Genomic DNA, 25,248 nt, shown 5'->3' on the forward strand with positions numbered 1-25,248 from the left:
GAAATCGTACACAAAAGGTTGTCTTACTGCTGTAGGTTACAGCCCACTTTACCTGCACATAGAGCGCCACTACAGAATCAAGGCATTATCTGTTGCAGAGGTAGACCATTAGCCCAAGGTGGAGAGACCCTTAGCCCGAGTTGATGCTACCCGTGGGGAAGCCCCCACAGATCCCCACCATCAGGAGGCGGAGCAGAATGGGAAGCGGAGGCCGACTGGAGCTTTACTAATACCAGCCCTTGTTCCCCGCAGGTTCAACCCTTGGGTACCAGGGCCGGCTGGTCTTAGGCGGACCTCTGCGTGGTTGATCCCATGGAGGTGCTCAAGGCAGGGAGCCAGGAAGCAGCAGAGACACAGGGTCCAATGAAGCTGGGTTCAAGATTGGGCCTGGATCCAGAAGCCTGGATACGCTGAAGCAGGCTAGGAGTCAAGAACACGTTAAGTCCGGGCTTGTAAGTAGGCAGAAGCCTAAGAAAGGCTAAGTCCAAGTAGTCAGAGACAGGCCATGTCGGCCTATATTCAAGAGAATTTGGAAAAGGTTTTTATCCAGTAAAAAGGATGGATCTCTCCATCCATGTATAGACTACAGAGGACGCAACGAAATTACAATAAAGGATCACTATCCTTTACCTCTGATTTCAGAGTTATTTGACAGGCTCCAGGGGGCCAAGATTTTCACAAAACTAGACCTAAAAGGGGCAAACAACCTGGTCCACATTCATGAAGGAGACGACTGGAAGACGGCCTTTAATACTCGCGATGGCCACTTCGAGTACATGGTCATGCCTTTTGGCCTGTGTAATGCCCTGGCCATATTCCAAAATATGATGAATGAGATTCTGCGAGATATGCTTTACCAATGTGTGGTTGGGTATTTAGACGACATACTCATTTTCTCCCAGGATTTGGAAAGCCATCACACAGATGTTGCCAGAGTTCGGCAAAGACTACGCGGTAACTGTCTCTACGCAAAGCTCAAAAAACGCGCTTTCCATCAGGAGTCCGTTCCCTTTTTGGGCTACGTGGTGTCCAGTAGAGGGTTCCAGATGGATCCACAAAAGACCAAAAGTATAGAGGACTGGCCTCAACCCACTGGTCTCAAAGCACTCCGCTGCTTCCTCGGCTTCACTAATTATTATCGCACATTCATCCAAAACTACTCCACCTTGTCGGCACCACTTACCGCCATGACGAGGAAGGGAGCCAACCCTTCACAGTGGTCTCCAGAAGCTGTGGCGGCTTTTCAAACCCTCAAAGAGGCTTTTCTAAAAAAAACCTTGCCTTCGCCACCCGGACCCTCGATGTCCATTTATAGTCTAGGTTGATGCCCCCAATGTCGGTGTAGGGGTCATTCTTAGCCATACTCTACACCCCTGCTCTTTTTTTTCCTGGGGATTTTCTCCTGCCAAGAGAAATTATGGCATAGGAAATAAAGAGCTGTTGGCTATTAAGCTAGCATTTGAAGAGTGGTTAGAGGGAGCGCAACATCAGATAACTGTATACACAGACCACAAAAACTTGGAATATCTGCGACATGCACAACGACTTAATCATAGACAGGCCCAATGGTCTTTGTTTTTTAATTGGTTTGACTTTCTACTCAAGTACCGCCCTGCTGACAAAAACACACGCGCAGATGCTCGCTCAAGATCCTTCACTGTTGAAGATGTTCCGGATGCACCTTGCCATATAATCAACCCGGATAAGGTCATTCTTGCTGCTACCCATTCCGTTTCAGCTGGGAAGACAGTAGCTCCATGGTCCTTAAGAAAGAAACTTCTTAAATGGGCTCATGATGCTCGTCTAGCCAGTCACCTGGGACAAGCCCGTACGCTATCCACCCTAGAGAGATTCTACTGGTGGCCTTCAATGAAGAAGGACATGCAAGCGTACGTAGAATCTTGCGTCACCTGTGCAAGACAAAAGCCTCTGGTCGGTCGCCCTTGGGGCCTTATCCAGCCTTTACTTAGTCCAGAGGACCCATGGACGCATATTGTGACTGACTTTGTCATTGACCTACCAGTGTCCAACAGAAACAACACCATATGGGTTACTGTAGACTGCTTCTCAAAAATGGCACACTTTGTGGCATTACCCGGACTCCCATCTGCTCCAGAATTGGCAAAGCTGTTTATATGGCATATATTTCACCTGCACAGCATGCCGAAGCACATCCTTTCAGATAGAGGTGTACAATTCATGGCAAAGTTCTGGAGAGCTCTTTGCAAGAAGTTTGATATTTCTCTTGACCTGACGTCTGCATACCACCCTCAGTCAAACAGTCAAACCGAAAGAACAAACCATACACTGAAATAGTTCCTTCGCTCATACGTCAACTCCAGACAAAGCGACTGGGCAGAGCTGCTCCCATGGGCCGAGTTCGCCCTGAATCCACACCCATCTGCGGCAACTGGATCAACACCATTCCAGATAGTGTATGGCTGTCAACCACTACCTCCGCTACCAATACCCTTGTCTGTTCCATCGCCAGCAGCCCAGGCTTCAGCTGAAGAACTCCATCAGCTTTGGGTCCAAACCACAGGCCTTTTGCAGAAGGCAGGACAATGAGCCAAGAAATATTATGATGCTTATCACAGAGCACCACTTGAGTTCCAGCCAGGAGACAAGCTATGGCTCAGTACCAAATTCATCTGTCTCAAGCTGTCATCTATTTGATTCGCTCCATGCTACATTGGCCCTTTCTCTATTCTCTACCGCCTGGGACCCGTGACTTATAGCCTGCGGTTACCCACTTACATGAAAATACACAACCCCTTCCACGTATCACTTTTGAAGCCACACATCCTCTCAGAGTTTTCAAAGAAGACCCTGGATCCACAGCCTCTGACTGCCGAAGAGGACATTACATACCAAGTGGATGAGATCTTAGACATACACAAACATGGAAAGCATTTGGAATATCTATTATCTTGGGAAGGATATAGGCCAGAAGAAAACAGCTAGGAACTTGCTAAAAACATCCTTGACAAGGATCTCATACAACAATTTTATCTAACTCATCCAAGGAAGCCAAAACCCCCTGGCAGGGGCCCTGTTGCACCCATCGGTCGCATATGGCTGTGACCTTTGCTGCTCACCTCTTTTTTTCCTGCACAGCGATTCTCAAGGCCATGGCGGCCTCAGCCTGCAAATGCCACCTTCCTCGGTGTCCCCGGGATGGCGTGAGCAATCCCATCTGCCATCTTGAGTCAGGGATTACTTAGGGCACGTGCGCGCCAGGCCCTCTCTTAGTGACATCATGGCGGGAACCTCGGGGATGTCCCCTCTGCATGATGTCACCCGCTTGATGTATTTAACCCAGCCAGCCTAAGCTTCCTATAAGTTAGCAAGGACTTCCTTCCTGCTTATTCCACTCCATTTGGAGATGCTTCACTTCACTACTTCCTGAACTAGAACGCCTTAGTTACCCGCTCCTTGGGGGCCTTGTTAGATTCTGGACACCCGCTCCTCAGAGGGCCTTTCTGCCTGGAGATTCTTATCTTCCTGATTCAGGACATCATGAGTTCAGCCTACTGAAGTCTACTTATGCTTCTACCTCCTAGCTGAAAGAACCGTCGGAGTACTCCGTGCCTCGGACGACTACCGTGCTCATTCCAGCTACCCTTCTATACTCCGGAGTAAGTACCATCATCTACTTTGCTCTGCTGATCTTCTGCACCTCTCTGGACTTCTACCTGCTGATCCTCTGCATACCCCGCTCTGTGGGCCACTACCGGATCCCTCCAGAGAGTTACCATATGCAGAAGACTTCCTGGCGTACTCCGCTGCGGGCCACCATCAGGAATATCTGCATTGAGCTGCTTTACTACTTTGGACAGTGTCTTCTCTCCATGCTGTGGGTATTTCCCATGATTCCAGTACAATAAAGCCTATCTCATCTGTGTCCGTCTCAACTGAGGCCACACCTACCACAGTGAGTCCCCACAGGGGTCCTTCCTGTGGGTGGAACCAACTCTCACTACGGTCCAGGGTCCACAAAAACACCAGATTATAACAGATAGCAAGGTTCCCTTACCCAGTAATGTTTCTTTAGTCACAGTACCTAAGAACTCAATTGTTACTGTGGGTGGGAGGGTGTCCTTATACTACCTAGAACCAGATCCGGTTCCCACAGAGGTAAAGATCCTGGATGTGTTTCAGGGCCAAGAAAGCAACTTTGATGAAAATGTGGTATATCTTTTAGGCTATAAAGACTCTCACATGTTTGAACTGACTGTGGACCAGAACACAGTAGAAATCGCTGTGTACAATTATGATTCCAGGGAAGAAGATATTTTATAAACTGACTATGTTCTGTCTTACATCTTACCAGCCCTAGCCACAATCTCCATGATCCATGCAATATTTTCGATCACCCTTTTTAGAAGGCTGATAGCCCTAGAAAGACACACAAGGGAAAGGTCTCACCATAGAGCCATGCGCCTGTGAGAACTTACACAGCCCCCATCTCTGGAACAGTATGAGGTACTGTGTTAATCAATGATTACACCTCATCATCTTTCAGACTAGGAAAAAGAGGTTTTATACACGCACACATATTCTACTTCAAGTCTTAGGTGATTCCCTATCTCATATTGCTACAGTATGCAGTGTTAGAACTACCTTATTTTTTACTCTAATATTTCCCATTGCTATTCTCAATTTATTTCCCTTCACTATTATACCATTATTACTTTTCCTCATTATTTCCATGATTTTATTCACTTTTATTCCATCTATTCCATTATTACATTATTGCCCTTCTACCTTTATTACTATTAGGATTCCTTGAATTACCCTGACTCTATTATTGTTGCGTTATTCCTACCTCATACTGAAAATGTCATCATTAGTGGTCATATGTGTCATGACAGCTGAGGCCTGCATAGTAGTCTAATAGTTAGGCTTAAGTAGTGATAAGCTCCCTTGTCAGCTTATCCCATCTTAAAAAGAGGAAAATGTAGGGGGATACACTATATTTTACCACTGGAGGCCCCAAAGATGAACCTTAGCCACAGAGGGTCAGAGATTGCAAAAGATAGATACTAACGATAGATGCTAAGGAATGTCCGTTAAGAAACTTTATTTGGAGACTTGTAAATCCAATAAAAAGATGCCCGACTTTACTGAATCGGCCCGATAGTGAGTAATCTAACCTTTGTCAGTCTGTCTCACCTACAGCTCAGCACTGGGAACCTACATCCGGGACTCCCTATACTACCGAGAGCTGCTAACATCTACCATTGTGGGATGGGTCTCCTCTGCCAAAGGCCCCAGGACTGCTCTTATTGGATCACCTCACTACTGCCACCTCTGGTGGTATCACCCCGGCTGTATAATAAAGATAAATCTTCTGTGTTTACATGTCTCGAGTCTAGCCTAGTACTGCGGTTCCTCACGGGGCTCCTCCCCGTGGGAGTGGCCATCATCGCAGTACCCAAGAATCCACTCCAATACCTCAAAACCATAACACTCATTGCATGATTATGCAAGAACCTTATGCATAATCATAGGCTGGCTAGTATAAGAAGGGGAAAGAGGGAGGTGGCTACCTAGAAGAGCTGACTACCTGAAGGGGGTTGATAATACAAAGGATCCCTTGCACTCTCTGTATGAAGGAAGGAGAGGACCAGGTGTGGCCGAGAGACTGACGAGAGAGGAAAGCCCTGCCTGGTATATGACAGCCAGTAAAGTGTTTAGGAGCCCAGTAGCTGAACTCAGGAAGCAAGGCTGTTGCTCGAGACGATCCCCTAGATCTGCCAGAGATGGCTGTAGAGGTACATAAAGGGAATCTCCTGAAGTTATTGGTGATGGTAAGTTAAACTATCATTCTTAATATATATTATGCAAACTAAGGGGCGGATTTTAACTGCCCTGCGCGCATAAATCCCGCTGGATTTACGCACGCAGGGCCCTCGCGCGCTGGTGTGCCTATTTTGCAAAGGCCGCCGGCGCTCGCAGAGCCCCGGGACGCGCATAAGTCCCGGGGCTTTCTAAAAGGGGCGTGTCGGGGGCGTGTCTAAAATGACGCGGCGTTTCGGGGGCAGGCCCGGGGGTGTGGCGCTGGCCCGGGGGCATGGTCGAGGCCTCCAGACCAGCCCCTGGGTTGGGTGAAGGCGCGCCAGCAGCCCACTGGTGCGTGTAGATTTACGTCTGCTTTTAGCAGGCGTAAATCATGAAACAAAGGTAAGGGGTGGGGGGTTTAGATAGGGCCGGGGGGGGGGTGGGTTAGGTAGGGGAAGGGAGGGGAAGGTGGGGGGAGGGCGAATAAAAGTTCCCTCTGAGGCCGCTCCGAAATCGGAGCGGCCTCGGAGGGAACAGGCAGCGCGCGCTGGGCTCGGCGCGTGCAGGTTGCACAAATGTGCACCCCCTTGCGCGCACTGACCCCGGATTTTATAAGATACGCGTGGCTACGCGCGTATCTTATAAAATCCAGCCTGGTGCGCGAACAAAAGTACGCGATCGCGCAAATTTAGAAAATCTACCCCTAAGGTTTCTGGCATATTTAAAGCCACTAATGGTGCAGATCTTCCTTTAGCATAAAACTGGTGCTCACTCAGTAGCAAGGATGAAAGAGATCTGTACTGTGAATCTTTTTCTAAATGCTAAGCTTGCAAAGTCCGGCAAATAAAAGTCTAATTCTGTGGATAAAACACATTCTCATTCCTGAACGATTTGGACTGTATGTGGTAAAGGGGGTAATAGGGAGAACTATGTGTAGCCGGCCAGCCCCATAGGTGTGGGAGAAAGGGGGAGTGCACTAGTAGAAACCCCTCATATCGCTTACAGCCCAGAGGGGTGCCATGCCAACGCCAGTACTCCCAATGAAGGAGGCACTGTGCTGGAGCTACCACCAATAGGTATGTTAGGGGGAGGGGGGAATGCATGACCGAAGGTTTGCCTACAGCGCCAAATAGTCTTGCACCGGCCTGCTTGTATGGTATAAATAGGGAGGTGAGGGGAGACTAGAGATAAGAAATGTCAGAGGAAAAGACAATTGCCTGAATACTTATGTTAGGGAGAGTATGGCTGAAATAATGGGCTGGGAGCCAGCAAAGCAGAGTTCAAATCCTGCTCCTCCCATCGGCAGTCACTGTGACCTTGAAGTCAATTTATCTTCAATTGCCTCCATTACCCACTTAGATCATAAGCTGTTTGCGAAGGGTCTCACGGTATCTATTTTCAGGTACTGCACCCTGGTTTAGGATGCCATTATATTATTTACTCAGAGAGAGAGAGGACGTTTTAACATTTTTTTTTTTTGGCCTATGATATTAAGGAGCAAACAGGGATATATTAATGATTATTTAATCTAATAGACAAGTAGATTGTTTAAGAACCCAGGTAGCACTCTTACTACCTGGATAAAGAATAGTCTATCCAGTATCAATTTATAGTCAGAAGGTTAATTATAATTTATCATAAACTCAGTTTTATTTATTTCTTGAACATGCAGTGGAGAAATACAATTTTTACTCTTTAACAATGGGTGCGAGTTTGTTTATTCAGTAACACTTGCGGTAGACAATATGCGGTCCATACTCCTTGTACTGTTGTGCATGAATCCAACAAGACTGGAAGGATGTTAATGAAGCTAAAATGGAACCCCCAAGCCAAGTGGAGTACTCCCGTTCAGGCACAGAGAGGACATTTGACTTGTGTTGTGGTTGATGCTTAAGGAGCTCTTTAGTGAACCTCTCTGTGAATCCTTCATAGAGGGTTGACCCTCCGCATAGAAAAATGTTTTCCTGGATCTCCTTTTTGGACTCTTCTGGAATCTTCTGTAGGCTTCTTTGTGCCATGAAGTGGATTCCAGCTAGAGAAACCCCTTCCATTTGAGGAGGCTTGAATAAAATCTCCGGGCACTGGAATCTCTCTTTTCCTATAGTGATAACTTGGCCATCAGGTAGTTTGTAGTCTACCAAATACTCATTCTCTGGGAGGCATAATTCACATTCATAGTCAAGTGCAACGTAACAGCATTTTTGCTTGATGTCTTCGACAATGTGCCTAGTTTTCTCAGTGAACATACACGCAGATTTTTGCAGAAGTTTCATCAAGTGAGTGGTCAAGTCTTTCCCTGCAATGTCCATCCTCTCAGTAGCATGGGGAAGAATGTAACCTTGAAAAACTGGTACTGTATGGGTAACGCCATAGCCTGATTCCACCACTAAGCCACTGACTTTCCCGTAGGAATAGGTCGACAAGACAGACTGATAGGACACATACATAGCAAGGCTATGCATGGATTCGAATAAGACTTCCACCAGCTTCTCCCTGTTTGTAGTGGGGCTGAGGGGTGGATCGGAGAGCAAGATGGCATGCTCTTCAGGAGAGGTCTTTAAGTCGTAATAGAAAGTATGCCTCCAAAGTGTTTCTATTGCTTCCCAGTCTACAATAATACCATGCCTCACTGGTTCTATAATCTTGACGTCCGGCTGAATCAAGGCAAGGCTTCCAATATAAAATGGGTCCCGGATATTTCCACACTTTAACGACTTCTTCAATGGATATCCAACCAATGTTGAGACAAGGGAACTTGGTTTTTGCTCTCCCGCCATCCCTGCTTTGCTTATTCCTGTGCCAGTATCTATCACAACCGCCACAGTTTTCTTTACTGGGAGAGCCGGTATCTGGCTGTCTTGTGATGTGGAGGCAGCTTGTGACCCCTCAGATTGGTTAAATATCTGCCATTCTCTGTCTGATTTTAAAAACTGTTTGCTGCCAGTCACTTTGGTAGCTACTTGAATGGTAAGTGCTGATCTCTTATCTTGAGGAAACATTTGGACTGGAAAGAGGCAAAACAAATTGCAATCTTGGATCGGGTTCCTTTCTTCGTTGGTTTTCTGTGCTAAAATAAGGAAACAGAGTTGGCATGTATCATCTAACCACTGGCATTACTTCCTACCTTTCTTCTTTTCTTTGACAGTCAGTACCTTAACTATAGTTTATAGCTGCTACTATTTAGTTTTATGCAAGGTTCTTCAGAGTTGAGTTTTACAAAACACTATAGCAAAAGTAGTACATAGGGGATGAAATTCAAAAGATTTGCATGCTTAAAAGTCCACTTCTTCCTCCCACCATTGCTGTGTGCACAGATTTAGCCAGACAACAGAGGGGTCGGGGTGTCCCTGGGATAGGTAATTCAAATGTAACTAGTTAGAGCAATATTCATTGCTAACCAGCTACATTTTGTTAGTGCTGGCGGCACTAACAGGCCGCGGGTGCTTCCCCTTACCCACGGCCCGACTGCCGTCGTCTCCTCAGGGGTTCGCGCAGCTCCAGCAAGCCACAGCCACCACTCTCCGCCTGCTCTGGCCCTCCTGCGGCCGCGTGGAGGCCGAGACGCTGCAGGCCTCGATGCTTCTGGAAATCCCTTAGCGCGTGCTCGCTGACACCCCGCCTCTTAAAGGGGCCGCGGCGGGAAAACCAGGCCCGGCCCCCAGCTGACGTCGAGACTCCCTGCCTTCTTAAGGAAGGCCCCCTGGTCACCCTACAACTTGGCAACAAGTTCCTGCCTGCTTGCTTCTGGCCTCCTGTGTGGATTCGTCATCCAAGCAGCCTTCTTGTCTTCCTTTCTCTACCTCAACCTCGGACCGGAACTGACCTTGTCTTCAGCCACCTGCCCAGACCTTGGAACGAAATCGACTTTGTCTTCAGTGCATGCCCTGACCCTGGACCTGAACCAACCTTGTCCCCAGCCGCCTGCCCTGACCTCGGACCGGACCCGACTTTGCCGTCAGCCACCTGCCCTGACTTCGGACCGAAGCCAACCTTGTCTTCAGCCATTGCACTACCTCCTTTGGCCGCCGTTAGGAGCAGCCACGCAGAAAGGTCACCTAAGTCCAGCTGGCCCCGGCACCCAAAGGCTTAACCTGCGGGGAACGTGGACTGGCCCTGGTGAAGCGTCCATTTGCCTCGGCTTCCCGTCTGGCCTTGCCTCCCGATGGTGGGGACCTGCGGGGTGCGCCAACTCCACCTCGGGCCAAGGGTCCATGTGCGCTAACACATTTGTCCACCTAAGTGTGGCTGCACAAATGCTGAATCTAACCAGGCAGGTTTTGTGTGGTTACATTTTTGTGTGGATATTCAGTCACAGTTTTAGCTGGCTGGCTATGGCTGAATATCCAGGCAAAGTTAACTGGTTAACTTTGTTGCTCAACAGTTCTTTGAATATCAGCCTCACTGTCAATTTAGTTAAGATGCTACAACATCAACAAGAAAACTATTAGGCTAGCAGCTCCTGGAGTGCTTCAAAAATCAAGCAGATTTTAAGGAGGTCTTTGAATAGAGTAGTGCAGCTGCTATGTTAATCCACTTAGGAGAAAAAAGGTCTATAAATAAGTTTTAGGTGATACTTTTATTGGACTCACTTACTGTCATTATGACTAGCTTTTGAGAGTTATATTCTCTTCACCAGATCAGTGCAAAATCTTGATGACAGGAGCATAACTCTTACAGGGCCAAATGAACTAAAGGGGGTTTCCAGTTCTGCCCCTTACAAAAATGGCAGTAGTGGCTTCAGCTGTCTGAGTGCCCATGGTGTATGCCAGAGGTCTGAAAGAGACCTTGCCTCTAACGTGATGTTAGTGCTTAGGGAGGATTGACAATCCCATTGAGTCACGGGAGTCAATAAAAGCTTCTGCACCCGTTGATGCAGGGGGAATGAGGAAGTGATGTAAGGGAAGTATGAAAGGGGAAGCCATTCTCGTCACAGAGTGGTACCACTGGGCCTGCATCCCTTCACAGGGAAGCCCCTACGAAAGGAGATTTTGCCAGAAAAGGAGAGTCTGGACCAGGGAAGGGGCTGGGATTACAGAGAGAGCTGCTCAGACCTTATTGGACAGAGGGATAAGAGGTTAGGAAGAATATTTCAGTTGTCCCAGAAGACATGGGAGAATATTGCAGCCTGAGAAGTGTGGTTTGCAATGGAAGACGTTCTTGAATGGAAGAAGCTGCCTTGCATATCGGAAAAAACCTGCGAAAAGTTCTATGCAAGAAGGAGTTTTGAACTAGGAGCTCAGCTAAGAAGGCAGAGTTGAGTGAAGACAGAAGGTATCTTGCCATCTTAACAGGTACTGGAGGGTTCCCAAGAAAGGAAGGCCCCGTCTCCTGTGAGCTGATTGTTTGGAAGGTTGTTGGACATTTGGAGAAAAGAGACTGAGTTTGTTTTTTTATTTTATCATCTGCTCATTTCCATCATTAAAATATTTATTTTTTTAACAACTTTGAGCGTCGGGCTTAGTGATTTTTTTTTTTTAAGTGACTGGGTAGACAGCAGAAGAGTGAGGAAAACCCTAAGGACCTTGAAAATATATTATTTTGCCCCCTCTGCAGGAACATCGGGAAGTCATGGGACCTTGCATGATCCTTGACCCTACCCATGTGTCCTGATGCCCAAGAGCTGACTGAGACAGGGGCTTTCTGTGTCTATTGTAGTGGGAAGAGCAACAGGCTCCTATCCCGGAGGGACAGTAAGCGGGTCCAAACTAAACAGTTGTCAAGCTATCCCAAAGTGAAACAGCAGGGGGCGTTTAGACAACCTGTAAGGACTACAATACCCAGAGTTCCAGAGCGGCAGTGGAAGGCTCGTGACCAGGCTGAGGCTGAGGTGGCTGCTGAAGGTGATCTGGGGGAATTAGAGTCAGCTGAGTCCATGCTGTGGGAAGGAGAGGGTGTGTCCCTGAGTGAGGAGGAGGAGATGGACTGGGAGCTGCCTACAGAGGACTCTTCTTTATCCAGCATGGAGATAGAGTAAGTGGGGAAGTAATGTGACACAGAACTGAGAAAGGCCCTAACTAAAGAAGGTGCTGACTGTGTGGCAGAGGTAAAACATTACTTATAGCACAGCTGTAGGGGAGAAGGGGCGAGTTGTGCTGGATCCCAAACAAAAAAGGGCTGTCAGGGCCAGGATTAAAGCCTGACAGCAGACATTTGGATAAAGAGGTTCCAGGTTGCAGTTTTTCTGTCACGGGACTATAGAAGAAGGATTACTGCACAACATTGAGAGAAAGGAATAAGCGGGAACTAATACTACACTATTCTTTGTTTTGTTTTGCTTGTTAACCCTTCCCCTGTGGGGGGGGGGGGGAAACTGTTATTCCCCCACTTGTGTGGACCTTGAAAAGGGTACTGGCTAGAGAGACTAGCCCTGTTAAGGATACGGGCCTGGTTTGAAAGGCTTGCAAATAACCACGTTGGAGGGTTGTCAGAGCCACTAGGATTACAGAGGACACCAGCGGTTGCAGCCGGGCTATCGGGATCGGAGGGCCTGCATAGCTTGGGAGGAAGAAGTTAAGCCCAGCTGTGGAGCCAGCCGGAGGAGCCCACGACACTATGGGGAAAAAAAGTTTAGTACATCTAGCCCCAAAGCTGGTCACAAATGTGTTAAGTGAATTCAGACCAAGGTTGGACAAATGGACCCAGATTTTCAGGCCAGGGTGATCCAGTCCTGGTTTTATACCATGACACGCATGGATTTGTAGTTCCTGCTTTTCATAAGGAAATCAATTAGGGAGACTAGAACTGCAAGACCATGCAGACCATGGAGTAAAACCAGGACACAATCAACCAACCTGTCCTGCAAAAATGGGGTCAGCTGGCCACCCTAGATAGACCTCAGTAAAAAGATATCACCTGACCTACACGATTTGTCTGGACTTTCACATCTAAAGTATTCCTTGAGAGGCCAAAAACTCAGTGGGTTGGATGTCTGGCAGAGGAAGGCCTCAGAGCGGTCAAGTCCAGGAGGGAAACGTTTTTTGGTCAGTCCTGGTTTTGAACTTACACCCCAAACCAACGTGGTATCTGTGGTCCCTGATCCTATTTATTTAAGATGGTGCAGCAAGTCCCAGAATGCAACAGGATAGAGTTGTCAGAAATCTAGGGCTAGGTAAACTGGCAGCTCTGAGGGCTTGCGCTAGTAATTCAGGGGCTAGTAAACTCAAAGCAGCAGGATTTGGAAACTGCACATAGGAGATTAGTTAACCTCAATCTGAAGGTTTAACTCCTGCCCAAACTTGAAAGAACAGAACAAGACAAAGAATAAATTAAAAAAAAAAACGAAAGCACTTGACTAACCCCCCAGTCTGTTTCTTTTTATTTCTGAACTGGGTGGTGGTTGTGTCTTTTGGGAAAACACGAGGAATCGAATAATTCTGGATAATACATAGGCAGGGGTGATTGCTCTGGGCCCCACACGGTTATGCTAACTCCACCCCCAGCATTATTGCTCGGAGCACTATGCTCCTGTACTAACAGGTCTCCCTTTTAGAAGAGGGCCTGCTCTTTTAGGACCATCTGGAAGAGTTTTCTCTACCCTGGTGCAGTGATTGGCTGAGCTCCCCTATATGAACTGGACTGAGCATGCTCAGGATGTGTTTGGCTGAAGTTTTGATTTCGGGAGGACTGGAGTTGTTTGCTGGTGATCCCAGTTGGCCCCATGCCCTCAGGTTTCTGATTACAAGGAGAAATCCTCTTTTGTGCTTTCACGGACCAGGAAGGGTTTTTTGTTGTTGGAGAGAAGCAAAGAGAGGTTTTTTTTGTCTTACAGAGTTTGGGCTGTTATTTTTGTGATCTGAAATATTGACCTATAACAGAAGTGCAAACTGGCAGTTCAGATCAATAATGCAGCATGAAACAGAGCTCCAAAATGTTTTTCATGAAAAACACATTCAATTTCTATTGTGATTTTTAATAAAAAAAGGGTATCAGCAAGCCAGACATAGTAGTCTAGCAATTCTGTCTGTGGCAGTCTTCAAGATCATGTACCCAAAATAATCTTTGTTCAATGTTCAGAATATATCTCCTCCTGTTCACTTTTTAAAGTATTTTTTATGCAATTAAAAACTGTAATTACTAAAACAAGTAAAGTTGAATTTTAAAAGCCCTGTGTGTGTTGAAGCTGGGAGGTACGCTCACAAGTTCGGCCTGTGTGTGCCGAGTGTATTTTAGAAGCCACCTGTGTACACGTGTATCTCCCGCTATGTGCACAATTCGAAAGTTTTTAAAAAGGGGGCAGGGTATGCGCATGTCAGGGAAGACCAAGAGATCTGCGTGTAAATGCTTACATGCACAGGTGCGCACCGGTGTCCCATGCCACAAACACAACAGATTGCTAACTCCATGGACTCGGCTCAGCTCGCAGCCCTGCAGGCCAGCCCTGGCCTAGCCCACCGGATCACGGAACAACAAAAGTCTTTGGAGAGCCTAGCTACTGCCTTCAATCAGTTACACGCTCAACTGAACTCTTCAGCTCCTCCTGTGAAGGAATTGCTGTCGCCAGTGCTAACCCTTAAAACCACTGAACCTTTATCCACTCCTACCCGCTTTACGGGTGAAGCCAAGATGTGCAGAGGGTTTGTTAATCAATGCAGCATGCATTTTTCATTACAGCCTACCCTCTTTCCCACTGAAGCTTCAAAGACCACCTTCATCCTGTCGTTCCTAGAAGGACGAGCCCTGGTTTGGGCTTCATCATTATGGGAACGTGATGATCCCATCCTGAATGACCTACCAGGATTTTTAAAACTTTTTAGGTCTGTGTTTGATGACCCAGCTCGCCAGACCATCGCTGGACCCGCCTTGCTCAACCTTCAGCAAGGTAACAAGCCACTTACAGACTTTGCTATTGAATTTAAGACTCTAGCATCTGAATTACAATGGGACACTGGATGCCTACGTGCCATATTCATGGAGGGTCTCAACTCCCATGAAAAAGACGAATTAGTGGCTCATGACTTGCCTGATACCCTTGAGTCCCTGATGGAACTAGCAGGGAAATTGACCGCCGTATCCGCGATCGTACTCAGGAGCCTAAGAATCCACGAAAGTCCACAGTGGGGGCTAACCGTCCTAAACTTATGCCTATTGCTTCCAGCTTACCATCTGCACCCCTGGAGGAGGAAGAGCCTATGCAACTAGGCCGAAGCCATTTGACCTCTAAGGAGAGACGTTATCACAAGCGCATGGGGTTGTATATGTACCGTGGCCAATCAGGTCATGCAGTCCATACTTGTCCCATTTGTCCAGGAAACTGAAAGGCCTGGGATCTGCAGGAGGACTTCTCCTGGGCCTTACCTCTCCCACTCCTCCATTATTACCTGTATCTCTGCTCTGCGGAGGTCTTGAATTTCAGACTCTCGCCCTCATTGACCCTGGTGCCGGAGGTAATTTTATTCTGAAGCGCTTGGTTGAACATCTACGGGTTTCTACCACACCAATAACTAAGCCTCTGCTATTGTCATCCATCCATGGAGAACCACTTCCTGGAGAAGTTTCACTGACCACCCAGGCCATTGGCCTGCGCACTGGAGCTCTACACTCTGAATCAATTTCTTTTCTAGTGTTAGAAAAAGCCATGCATCCGGTGGTATTGGGGCTGCCGTGGTTTCAAGACCATATGCCACAATTTAATTGGGCTACCTTGAAACTGTCTCGGTGGGGACCAGACTGTCATGGTCGGTGTCTTGCTGAAGTTTCACCGCTCAATTGCATGCCCACTACCCCATCATTACCTGGCTTACCTCCACAATACGCCTCCTTCCAGGATGTTTTCTCAAAGCAAGCAGCTGATGTTCTTCCGCCACATAGAGAGTTTGATTGTGCCATAAATCTGAAGCCAAATTCTGAAATTCCCAAAGGAAGAGTCTACCCTCTTTCAGTAGCTGAGATGAAAGCCATGTCTACCTACATACAGGAAAATCTGCAAAAAGGATTTATCAGACCTTCCAAATCACCTGCTGGTGCAGGCTTCTTTTTCGTGGGGAAAAAGAATGGCACCTTACGCCCCTGCATCGACTACAGGGGTCTGAATGAGATTACCATCAAGGACAGGTACCCCCTGCCCTTAATATCTGAACTGTTTGATAGGCTACAAGAGGCCAAAATATTCTCCAAATTAGACCTAAAAGGAGCTTACAACTTGGTGTGTATTCGAGGAGACAAATGGAAGACTGCTTTTAACACCTGAGATGGACACTTTGAATACTTCATCATGCCCTTCGGTTTAAGTAATGCACCTGCAGTCTTTCAAAATATGATGAACAACATTTTACGGGACTTACTGTATCAATGCGTAGTAGTATATCTCGATGATATACTGATCTTTTCTCAAGATCTGCAAAGTCATCAGGAGGATGTTAAGAAAGTCCTAAGACGCCTACGTGAGTACTACCTTTGTGCAAAGCTGGAGAAGTGTGAATTCCACAAAGGCTGTACTCTTCCTGGGATACATTGTTTCTAAGAATGGTTTTCAAATGGACCCCAAGAAACTTGAGAGTGTCCGGGACTGGCCTCAACCCACAGGCCTGAAGGCATTGCATCGCTTCTTGGGATTTACCAATTACTACCGATCCTTCATTAAAAACTACTCACAATTGACAGTCCATCTAACTGCTATGACCAAGAAGGGGGCCAACCCAGCCAATTGGTCTCCTGAAGCCACCTCAGCCTTTCTGACGCTGAAAGAGGCTTTTCAAAAGAAGCCGTGTCTCCGCCACCCTGATCCACACCGTCCTTTCATCGTGGAGGTCGACGCATCCGACTTGGTGTGGGGGCAGTTTTAAGTCAGTACAGCGAATCCAATGTGCTCCATCCTTGCTCCTTCTTTTCTAGGCGATTCTTGCCTGCTGAGAAAAACTATGGGATAGGAGACAAAGAGCTTCTCGCAATCAAGCTGGCTTTTGAAGAGTGGCGTCCCTGGCTAGAAGGTGCACAACACCAAATAGTAGTATACACTGACCATAAGAATTTAGACTACCTTCGACATGCTCAACGACTCAACCACCATCAAGCAAGATGGTCTCTGTTTTTCAACAGATTCGACTTCCTTCTGAAGTACCGTCCAGGAGAGAAGAACACTCGGGCTGATGCCCTGTCATGATCCTTCTCACCTCAGGATGTGCCGGATGAACCCCGTCATATCATCAATCCCGAAAGAGTGGTCCTTGTAGCCACCCACACGGTACCTGCAGGGAAGATGGTGGTGGCCAAAAGCTTAAGAAAGAAACTGTTGAAATGGGCACACGATTCCCGTCTGCAGGCTATCCAGGGCAGAGTCGTACCCTAGCTATGTTGCAAAGGTATTATTGGTGGCCCACCATGAAGAAGGACGTACAAGCATATGTGGGTTCCTGTGCTGTCTGTGCCAAGCAAAAACCACAACCCGGGTGTCCTTGGGGCCTGTTGCAGCTTCTGCCATCACCGGATGAACCATGGACTCATATTGCTACTGATTTTGTAGTGGACCTGCCATCATCCAATGGCAATAACACCATATGGGTTACAGTAGACCGTTTCTCTAAAATGGCACACTTTGTAGCATTCAACACAAAACAAGGAGAAGAGATTTGCACTCCAAAACATTATCGACACAACATGAGGGAGATGCAAAAGAAGTAATGGTCCAAACAAGGAATAAAGTTAATCTTTTCCCAAGTTGTCATTTATTATTTTTTCATTTTTTCAAAATAAAGCGGCTGCTCCAGAACTCAACATATTGAATTACAGTTCTCAAACAGGTCCCCCGACATGAACCCATGTTTCGCTCCAAGCTGCGTCGAGAGGGACTAATAATTGTTTTAAACATTGTAAATCAAAGCAAAAAATACAAATATGTAAATAACATTGGACCAAGTAAAAGAGGACTAGCCTTTAAATAATGCTGAGACACATACCTTAATGCTGGTATATTGTTGAACATAATTAGAGTAAAGGAGAGCAGACAGAGCTCTCCTTTACTCTAATTATGTTCAACTGTAGTGGACTGTAGTGGACTGTAGTGTCCATTTAAAGAACCGGGTTTTGGCGAAAAGCACTACACCAGTCAGGACGTACCAACACAGAACAAGTAAACCAATAAGGAAAAAGTGAATCAATGAGGAAAAAACAACTGAATAAAATGAAACCATTCTATTTCATTATTGAGACCTTTAGGAGCTAGACAGTCCAATTTGAAGATCCATTTTTGCTCCCTGCATAATAAAATTTCTGAGAAATTTCTGAGAAATTTTACCTCACGCTTGGGGGTAACTTTTCAGAAATTTTATTTCGCAGGGAGCAAAAATGGATCTTCAAATTGGACTGTCAATATACCAGCATTAAGGTACGTGTCTCAGCGTTATTTAAAGGCTAGTCCTCTTTTACTTGGTCCAATGTTATTTACATATTTGTATTTTTTGCTTTGATTTACAGTGTTTAAAACAATTACTAGTCCCTCCCGACGCAGCTTGGAGCGAAACACGGGTCCGTGTCGGGGGACCTGTTTGAGAACTGTAATTCAATATGTTGAGTTCTAGACCAGCTGCTTTATTTTGAAAAAATAATAAATGACAACTTGGGAAAAGATTAACTTTATTCCTTGTTTGGACCATTACTTCCCACGTTTTGTAGCATTACCAGGATTATCCTCTGCTACTGAGTTAGCAAAACTCTTCATTAAACACATCTTCTGTCTTCATGGAATGCCTAAACATATCCTATCCGACAGAGGAGTGCAATTTACTGCAAAGTTCTGGAGTGCATTATGTCAAAAATTTGACATCACCTTGGACTTAACCTCTGCCTACCATCCACAGTCTAACGGTTAGACTGAGAGGATGAATAGGACGCTGAAGCAATTTCTGCGATCTTATGTTAACTCTAGACAGAATGACTGGGCTGAATTACTGCCTTGGGCAGAATTTGCCATCAATTCACATCCTGTTTCTTCAACAGGGTCTTCCCCTTTCCAGCTTGTCTACGGGAGACAACCATTACCTCCGCTGCCTTTTACATTGTCAGTAGCCCCTCCTGCTGCCCAGGCTACCGCAGCAGAATTATCCCAACTTTGGAGACAGATGAAGGAGCTTCTCCTTAAAGCAGGACAATAGGCAAAGATTATGATGCCACCATCAAAAGGCACCCCAGTTTAAGCATGGAGACAAGGTTTGGTTAAGCACCAAGTACCTTCAACTGAAGCTTCCTTCTGCAAGATTTGCACCTCGCTTTGTGGGACCGTTCGCCATCCTTAGGCAATTGGGAAATCTAACATACAGTCTTAAACTGCCTCCATCTATGAAGATACGTCATGCATGTCATGTATCTCTACTAAAGCCCCAGTGATACACTCAGAGTTCTCCAATAAAGACCCAGAGCCTACCAGCCTGGATACAGAAGATGACATTGAATATGCCGTAGATGATATCCTTGATGTACGGAAAAGAGGCAAGATATGGGAGTATCTCATCTCATGGGAGAACTATGGCCCAGAGGAAACGTCCTGGGAACCACTGGCTAATATTACAGACAAGGAGATGCTACGTCAATTCCACCTGGCACACCCATGCAAGCTCAGACCACCTGGAAGAGGTCTTGGAGGGGACCCTTTGAAGGGGGGTACTGTTGCGTCCATCGGTCGCAGACAGCTGCGACTGCTCTGCCTTACCTCATTTTCTCCCCTTTCTCTCTCTCTGGGCAAGATGGCTACCTCCGGTGCCAAGGGCCTCAGTGTTTCCAGACAAGCATGGGCATCCCCATCTGCCATGCTCACTCCCGTGGCCTCCTAGGGTGTGAGCGGGCACATCTCCTATGCTCAAATACACGTCATGGTGGGAACCTCGGGGACGGCCCCACCGCATGTCGTCCGTACCTCCGGGTATATCTAGCCTCCGTTTTCACTTCCACCTTGAGTTAGCAAGGACTTTGGTTTAAGCTACTCTGACCGCTCTAAGCTGTATGCTTAGATGCTACTTTCTCCAAGGGCCTTGCTCCAGTAGAAGCTCAAGATACCTGCTCCTCGGGGGTCTCTCGCTTCCAACTACCCTTCGGGGTCCTCTCTAACTAGACAACCGCTCCTTGGGGGTCTTTCTCTCTTTTTACATTTCAGGATATCGGATCATCGGGTACTCGCTCCTTGAGGGCCTACCACCCATTATATACTGCACCACGGACCTTTGGTCCCAACTTTACACCATCAGGAAGACGCCATTATTCCTGTGAGTACCTCTACGATCCAGTGCTCCACCCACCAGCTGCGACATCACCCGCACTGCGGGCTTCCGCCATCTTGAAACATGTGGGTGAGACTTCACTTTTGAGCTTGTTGAACATACTGGCACTTCTGGGATCAGTGCCTTACGTTTCTGCTTTACCATCTATCCACAAGCAATACAATAAAGCCTCTATCCATACTGTGTCTACTAACTGCGTTCAGCCTATCATTGTGGTTCCCCATGGGGCTCCTCCCCGTGGGCGGAGTCATCTCCACAGTGACCAAGGGTCCACAATGCCACAAACACAACACCAATAACAGCCATGTTGTAATTGTATGGTATGCAAGTTATCCTTGAACACTCATGTAATAGCAGTGTCTTCACATAATTCTTTGATTCATTTGCAGCAAAATACAGATTGCACTTCAAGTGGAGTTGTATACATTATTCTTCACCCTTGTGATAAAGCTTATGTAGGTAAAACATCCCGGAAGATCAGGGTGAGAATGATTGAACACCGGAGTTGCCTTATGAGCCAATGTATGGCAGCTCCGATGGTGACTCATTGCTCAGAATTCCAGCATATATATGATGAACTCCTTTTCGAAGTACTTAAGCAACCATTGTTGAGCTGGAGAGGCGGTGATCTTGACACACGGCTTCTGCAAAGAGAACCACTTTGGATACACTGTTTGAATACAGTTCCTCCTAAAGGTCTCAGCTCAGAATCTGATTTATCTTGTTTTTTTGTATAAAAGCTTTTGCTGTGTATAAGATATTTTTTTAAGTGGTTGTGGTTTGTCTCATATATTCTTTATTTGGCAGTTGTTAGTACTAACGAAGCCTGATGATGCATACCATGATGACATCATATGAGAAGAAGGGATAAGTTCCAAGATGGCCTCTGTTCTGGATGACAGGATGAGATGCTGGCATCTGAAATCAGACACTGTTCAAGCTAAGTATTTATTTATTGATATACCACGGAAGCAGCTAATGGTTAAAGAGATGCCAGCTGACGTAGGCTTATAGTACCATTGGATCATAGTATCATTTTTGACTTGCAAAACCTATGTATTTTTGTAACTAACATTTTTAATTGCATAAAAAAATACTTGAAAAAAGTGAACATTAAGAGATGCATTGTGAATATAGCATTTTGGGTACAAGATTAAGACTGACGAAGACAGAATTGCTAATCTATTGTGTCTGGCTTGCTGATACCCTTTTTTGATTACAAATCATAATAGAAATTTAAGGTGTTTTTCACAAAAAAAAAACATTTTTGGAAGGAGCAGGACTGAGGCTGAATATCTGTCTACCAGGCAAGTGGGCTTGTATTCCTCAGAGTCATATTGGGCAGAAGAGAATGGATTGTGGTCTTTCCAATTTTTGAGGGAAGAAATAGTTTGGCCTTCACCTTCCTAGCCATCTCTCTTTGGAAAGCACTATTTTTCCTTTTTCAACCACTGGGGAAAGGACACTGATTAAAGAGACTATAATACTGGGAATTATCATTTTTGTGTTCATGATTATGATGTTTGCTATTCTTGCGTGCATCTTATTTTTTGAACTGCAGTAAGTATTTTTTGTTTGAACACCACTCCTAGTCTACTGTATGGTTTTGTTACCTCCTTCTTGAAAACTGTTTGAAGAAGACAAACTGAGAACTGATTGGGTCTGTGATGGTGAGAAGTGGTGAGCTTAAGAGACTGAGAAGAGACCACCCATACCATCTAGAGACCAGGAAGCTTGGTCCTCCTCCTCACCAGTAGTACCAGAGTCAGAAGTCTGATTTATGAGAAGAGTGAGAAGCCCTGGGACTTGCTGTAACTCACATATTAGGGACTTTCAAGCCACGAAAATCCAGTTGATTCGCCCTGAGCCCCACACCCTTCTAAGATCAGCCCTGTACAATACATAGGATATCTTGGCTTGGAAAAATAAAACTGGGGCCTAACTTGAGTGATTTTAAACTTTAAGCCTGAAAATTTGGGGGAAGTGAGAAAAATTAAATCACTGACCCTGAGCTTGGAGATATCAAGGCACTGTGCTTTGAATTACTTGGTATATGAAAAATAATCTTGCTAATTTAAAAAAAATGAGGCTCCTTGCAAAGTAGCCACTGACCTACCTGGTAGACTCTTTGAGACGTAGTTAGGTGTCTGAACTGCTGGTCACATTCTAGTGCTGCATCAGTCAGATCCATTGATGACATGTCATAGTTTTTACTTCAGAGCAGGTCATAATGGGCAAGGAGATGTGTCGTGAGTTCACGGATGACAGAGAAAGCAACTGTAAAAATATAGCTGCCTTTTCCCATCCTGTTTAGCTTTCCTCTGATTTCACTACAAAGTCTGATGCTCAGCCAGCCATGTTCTAGTAGCTAGGAATAAAACATGGGCTCTTACATTCCTTTCTTCTCATGACTCTTGCTCGGTTCCAGAGTGTTAGGTCTGCCTAGGGCGGCATAGAGGGGATGAAATGAACCGGTCCTGGTTGAATGCCCCACTGCAGGCAGGGAGTTGTAGTTGTTGTTATATCCCTATTGAGTTCCTTAAGAATAACAGAGAGTAAATTTCTCTGCCTGCAATGGGATGCAGTCAGGACAGTCTCAGCTTCTCTGCCTGGACGTGGAGCTAAATGGTCTCAGATACAAAAGCAAGACTGTTGAGGCCTGGGTTAAATATACAAAAAAAAAAAATAATAATAATGAATGAATTAATAATAAAGATGCTAAAATAGCCTTTGCCCAGTGCAGGAGAATCTTCTGCCGACAGTAAGATTTAATAGTCCTAAATTAAACACTGGACAGTTCAGTTGCTTAAAACCTGCTGCTGCAGGCTAGAAGTTTGATCCTCAAGTCTGAAATCACAGAGCAAAGCTGCTGTCTCCTTTCTGTCACCAGTTATAATATTGTGATAAAAATATAATGATGTTAGCAACACAGGCTTCCTTTTCCTCTCTTCAGAACTGTGCTCACTGGCCATGCATCCCAGCCATGGCTGCCCGCGTGTTGCTGATGCATTAGGCTGTCATTCTCACTTTATTCATGAAAAACTGAGACACTTTCTTAGAAGGCTTCACTGGGTATTATCCATGGCCAACACGTTCTTCTGGCACGGAGGAGAAATTATTCCAATCTGGGCGCTCTGCCATTGCACACAGTGTTTTGTTTTGGGTTTTTTTTTAATAGCTGGCTTGTAACTGTTTAGAATTAAATCTGATAGTTTTAATCTCATAATATAAAATAATAAATCCCAGGTGCTAGATAGGCTCAACTCCAAAATGAATTTGCACTCGCTTGATTTCTCAAAAATATAAATATGATTTTTTTTTTGGCTCTGCTGTTGCCTCTTTCAGTCTTATTCCTAGATCTCCTGTCTTGTTTAGTTATAATGTATTTTATGCTTTTCAGATTACATTTTGAAAAACCTAGGGCCTAATTTTCTAAGGCTTTTTACCCATCACTGTGTCTCTTGTAAAAAAAACCAAAAAAAACAAAAACAAAACAAAAAATTAGTCAACCAATTGAGTCACCTTTCACATGGGTCCATCAGCCATATGAAGGTAAGTGTATTTTCAGTCACCTGAATGTATGCATTAACTTAAGAACATAAGAAGAACATAAGAAAATGCCATACTGGGTCAGACCAAGGGTCCATCAAGCCCAGCATCCTGTTTCCAACAGTGGCCAATCCAGGCCATAAGAACCTGGCAAGTACCCAAAAACTAAGTCTATTCCATGTAACCATTGCTAATGGCAGTGGCTATTCTCTAAGTGAACTTAATAGCAGGTAATGGACTTCTCCTCCAAGAACTTATCCAATCCTTTTTTAAACACAGCTATACTAACTGCACTAACCACATCCTCTGGCAACAAATTCCAGAGTTTAATTGTGCGTTGAGTGAAAAAGAACTTTCTCTGATTAGTTTTAAATGTGCCCCATGCTAACTTCATGGAGTGCCCCCTAGTCTTTCAATTATTTCTTTTCCATAGGAAAAAAATCAGCAGAACCAGGGGTCACGATTTGAAGCTCCAGGGAGGAAGATTCAGAACCAATGTCAGGAAGTATTTCTTCACGGAGAGGGTGGTGGATGCCTGGAATGCCCTTCCGGAGGATGTGGTGAAGACCAGAACTGTGAAGGACTTCAAAGGGGCGTGGGATAAACACTGTGGATCCATAAAGTCAAGAGGCCACCAATGAAGCGTGGGTGACTCGCCAGAATGATGGCTACTGCCTGGAGTCAATACCCTTATTCAATAAACATACACATGCTTACTGTGACTCCAACATCGCTCTAAGCTTCAACAACAAGAGGAAATGTGGAAAAAAGGATTCGCACTCACAAAGAGGGGAGTAGCTGGCTTGTTACGGCGGTTACTACCCCAAATCAAATAAGCCTGATACTTCACTTTCAATGCATATACAGCATAGTTCTCTGCTTCAACAGCAGGGGAGAAGAAAAACAACCGATAAGGGCTGAATAACATAGTCTGGGTAAAACAAATAAGCATGGGTGTAGCTTGCTTATTGTGGCGGTTACTTCCCCTACGACCCCTAACTAATCAAGCTTGATATTTCACTTGGATGCAGCTCCATCACTGCTCTCTACATTAATGGTGGGGGTGGAAGGGGAATAGAACAAAGAGCTAAGAGAAACAGATAAGTATGAGAGAAAAAATGTGTGAAGCTTGCTGGGCAGACTGGATGGGCCATTTGGTCTTCTTCTGCCGTCATTTCATTTCATTTCTATATTATCTGAAAGAGTAAATAACAGATTCACATCTACTCGTTCTAGACCTTTCATGATTTTAAACACCTCTATCATATCCCCCCTCAGCTGTCTCTTCTCCAAGCTGAAAAGTCCTAACCTCTTCAGCCTTTCCTCATAGGGAAGCTGTTCCATCCCCTTTATCATTTTGGTAGCCCTTCTCTGTACCTTCTCCATCGCAATTATATCTTTTTTGAGATGCGGCGACCAGAATTGTACACAGTATTCAAGGTGCGGTCTCACCATGGAGCGATACAGAGGCATTATGACATTTTCCGTTTTATTCACCATTCCCTTTCTAATAATTCCCAACATTCTGTTTGCTTTTTTGACTGCCGCAGCACACTGTGCCGACGATTTCAATGTGTTATCCACTATGACACCTAGATCTCTTTCTTGGGTTGTAGCACCTAATATGGAGCCTAACATTGTGTAGCTATAGCATGGATTATTTTTCCCTATATGCATCAACTTGCACTTATTCACATTAAATTTCATCTGC

The 25,248-nt window shown here is 45.6% G+C and overlaps 1 protein-coding gene across 1 annotated transcript; it reads right to left on the reverse strand.

The window, feature by feature from the left end:
* Positions 1–7,484: 7,484 nt before the first annotated feature.
* LOC115097435 (actin-like) lies at positions 7,485–22,169 on the reverse strand. Its single transcript, XM_029613242.1, has 2 exons — positions 22,105–22,169; positions 7,485–8,851 (listed from the first exon to the last, which is right to left on the reverse strand). Exon 2 carries the CDS (start codon positions 8,781–8,783, stop codon positions 7,506–7,508), a length of 1,278 nt encoding a protein of 425 aa, XP_029469102.1. The 5' UTR covers positions 8,784–8,851; positions 22,105–22,169; the 3' UTR covers positions 7,485–7,505.
* Positions 22,170–25,248: the final 3,079 nt, after the last annotated feature.

This window comes from Rhinatrema bivittatum, chromosome 8 (assembly GCF_901001135.1).
Source record: "Rhinatrema bivittatum chromosome 8, aRhiBiv1.1, whole genome shotgun sequence".
In the NCBI taxonomy this organism is placed as follows: domain Eukaryota; kingdom Metazoa; phylum Chordata; class Amphibia; order Gymnophiona; family Rhinatrematidae; genus Rhinatrema; species Rhinatrema bivittatum.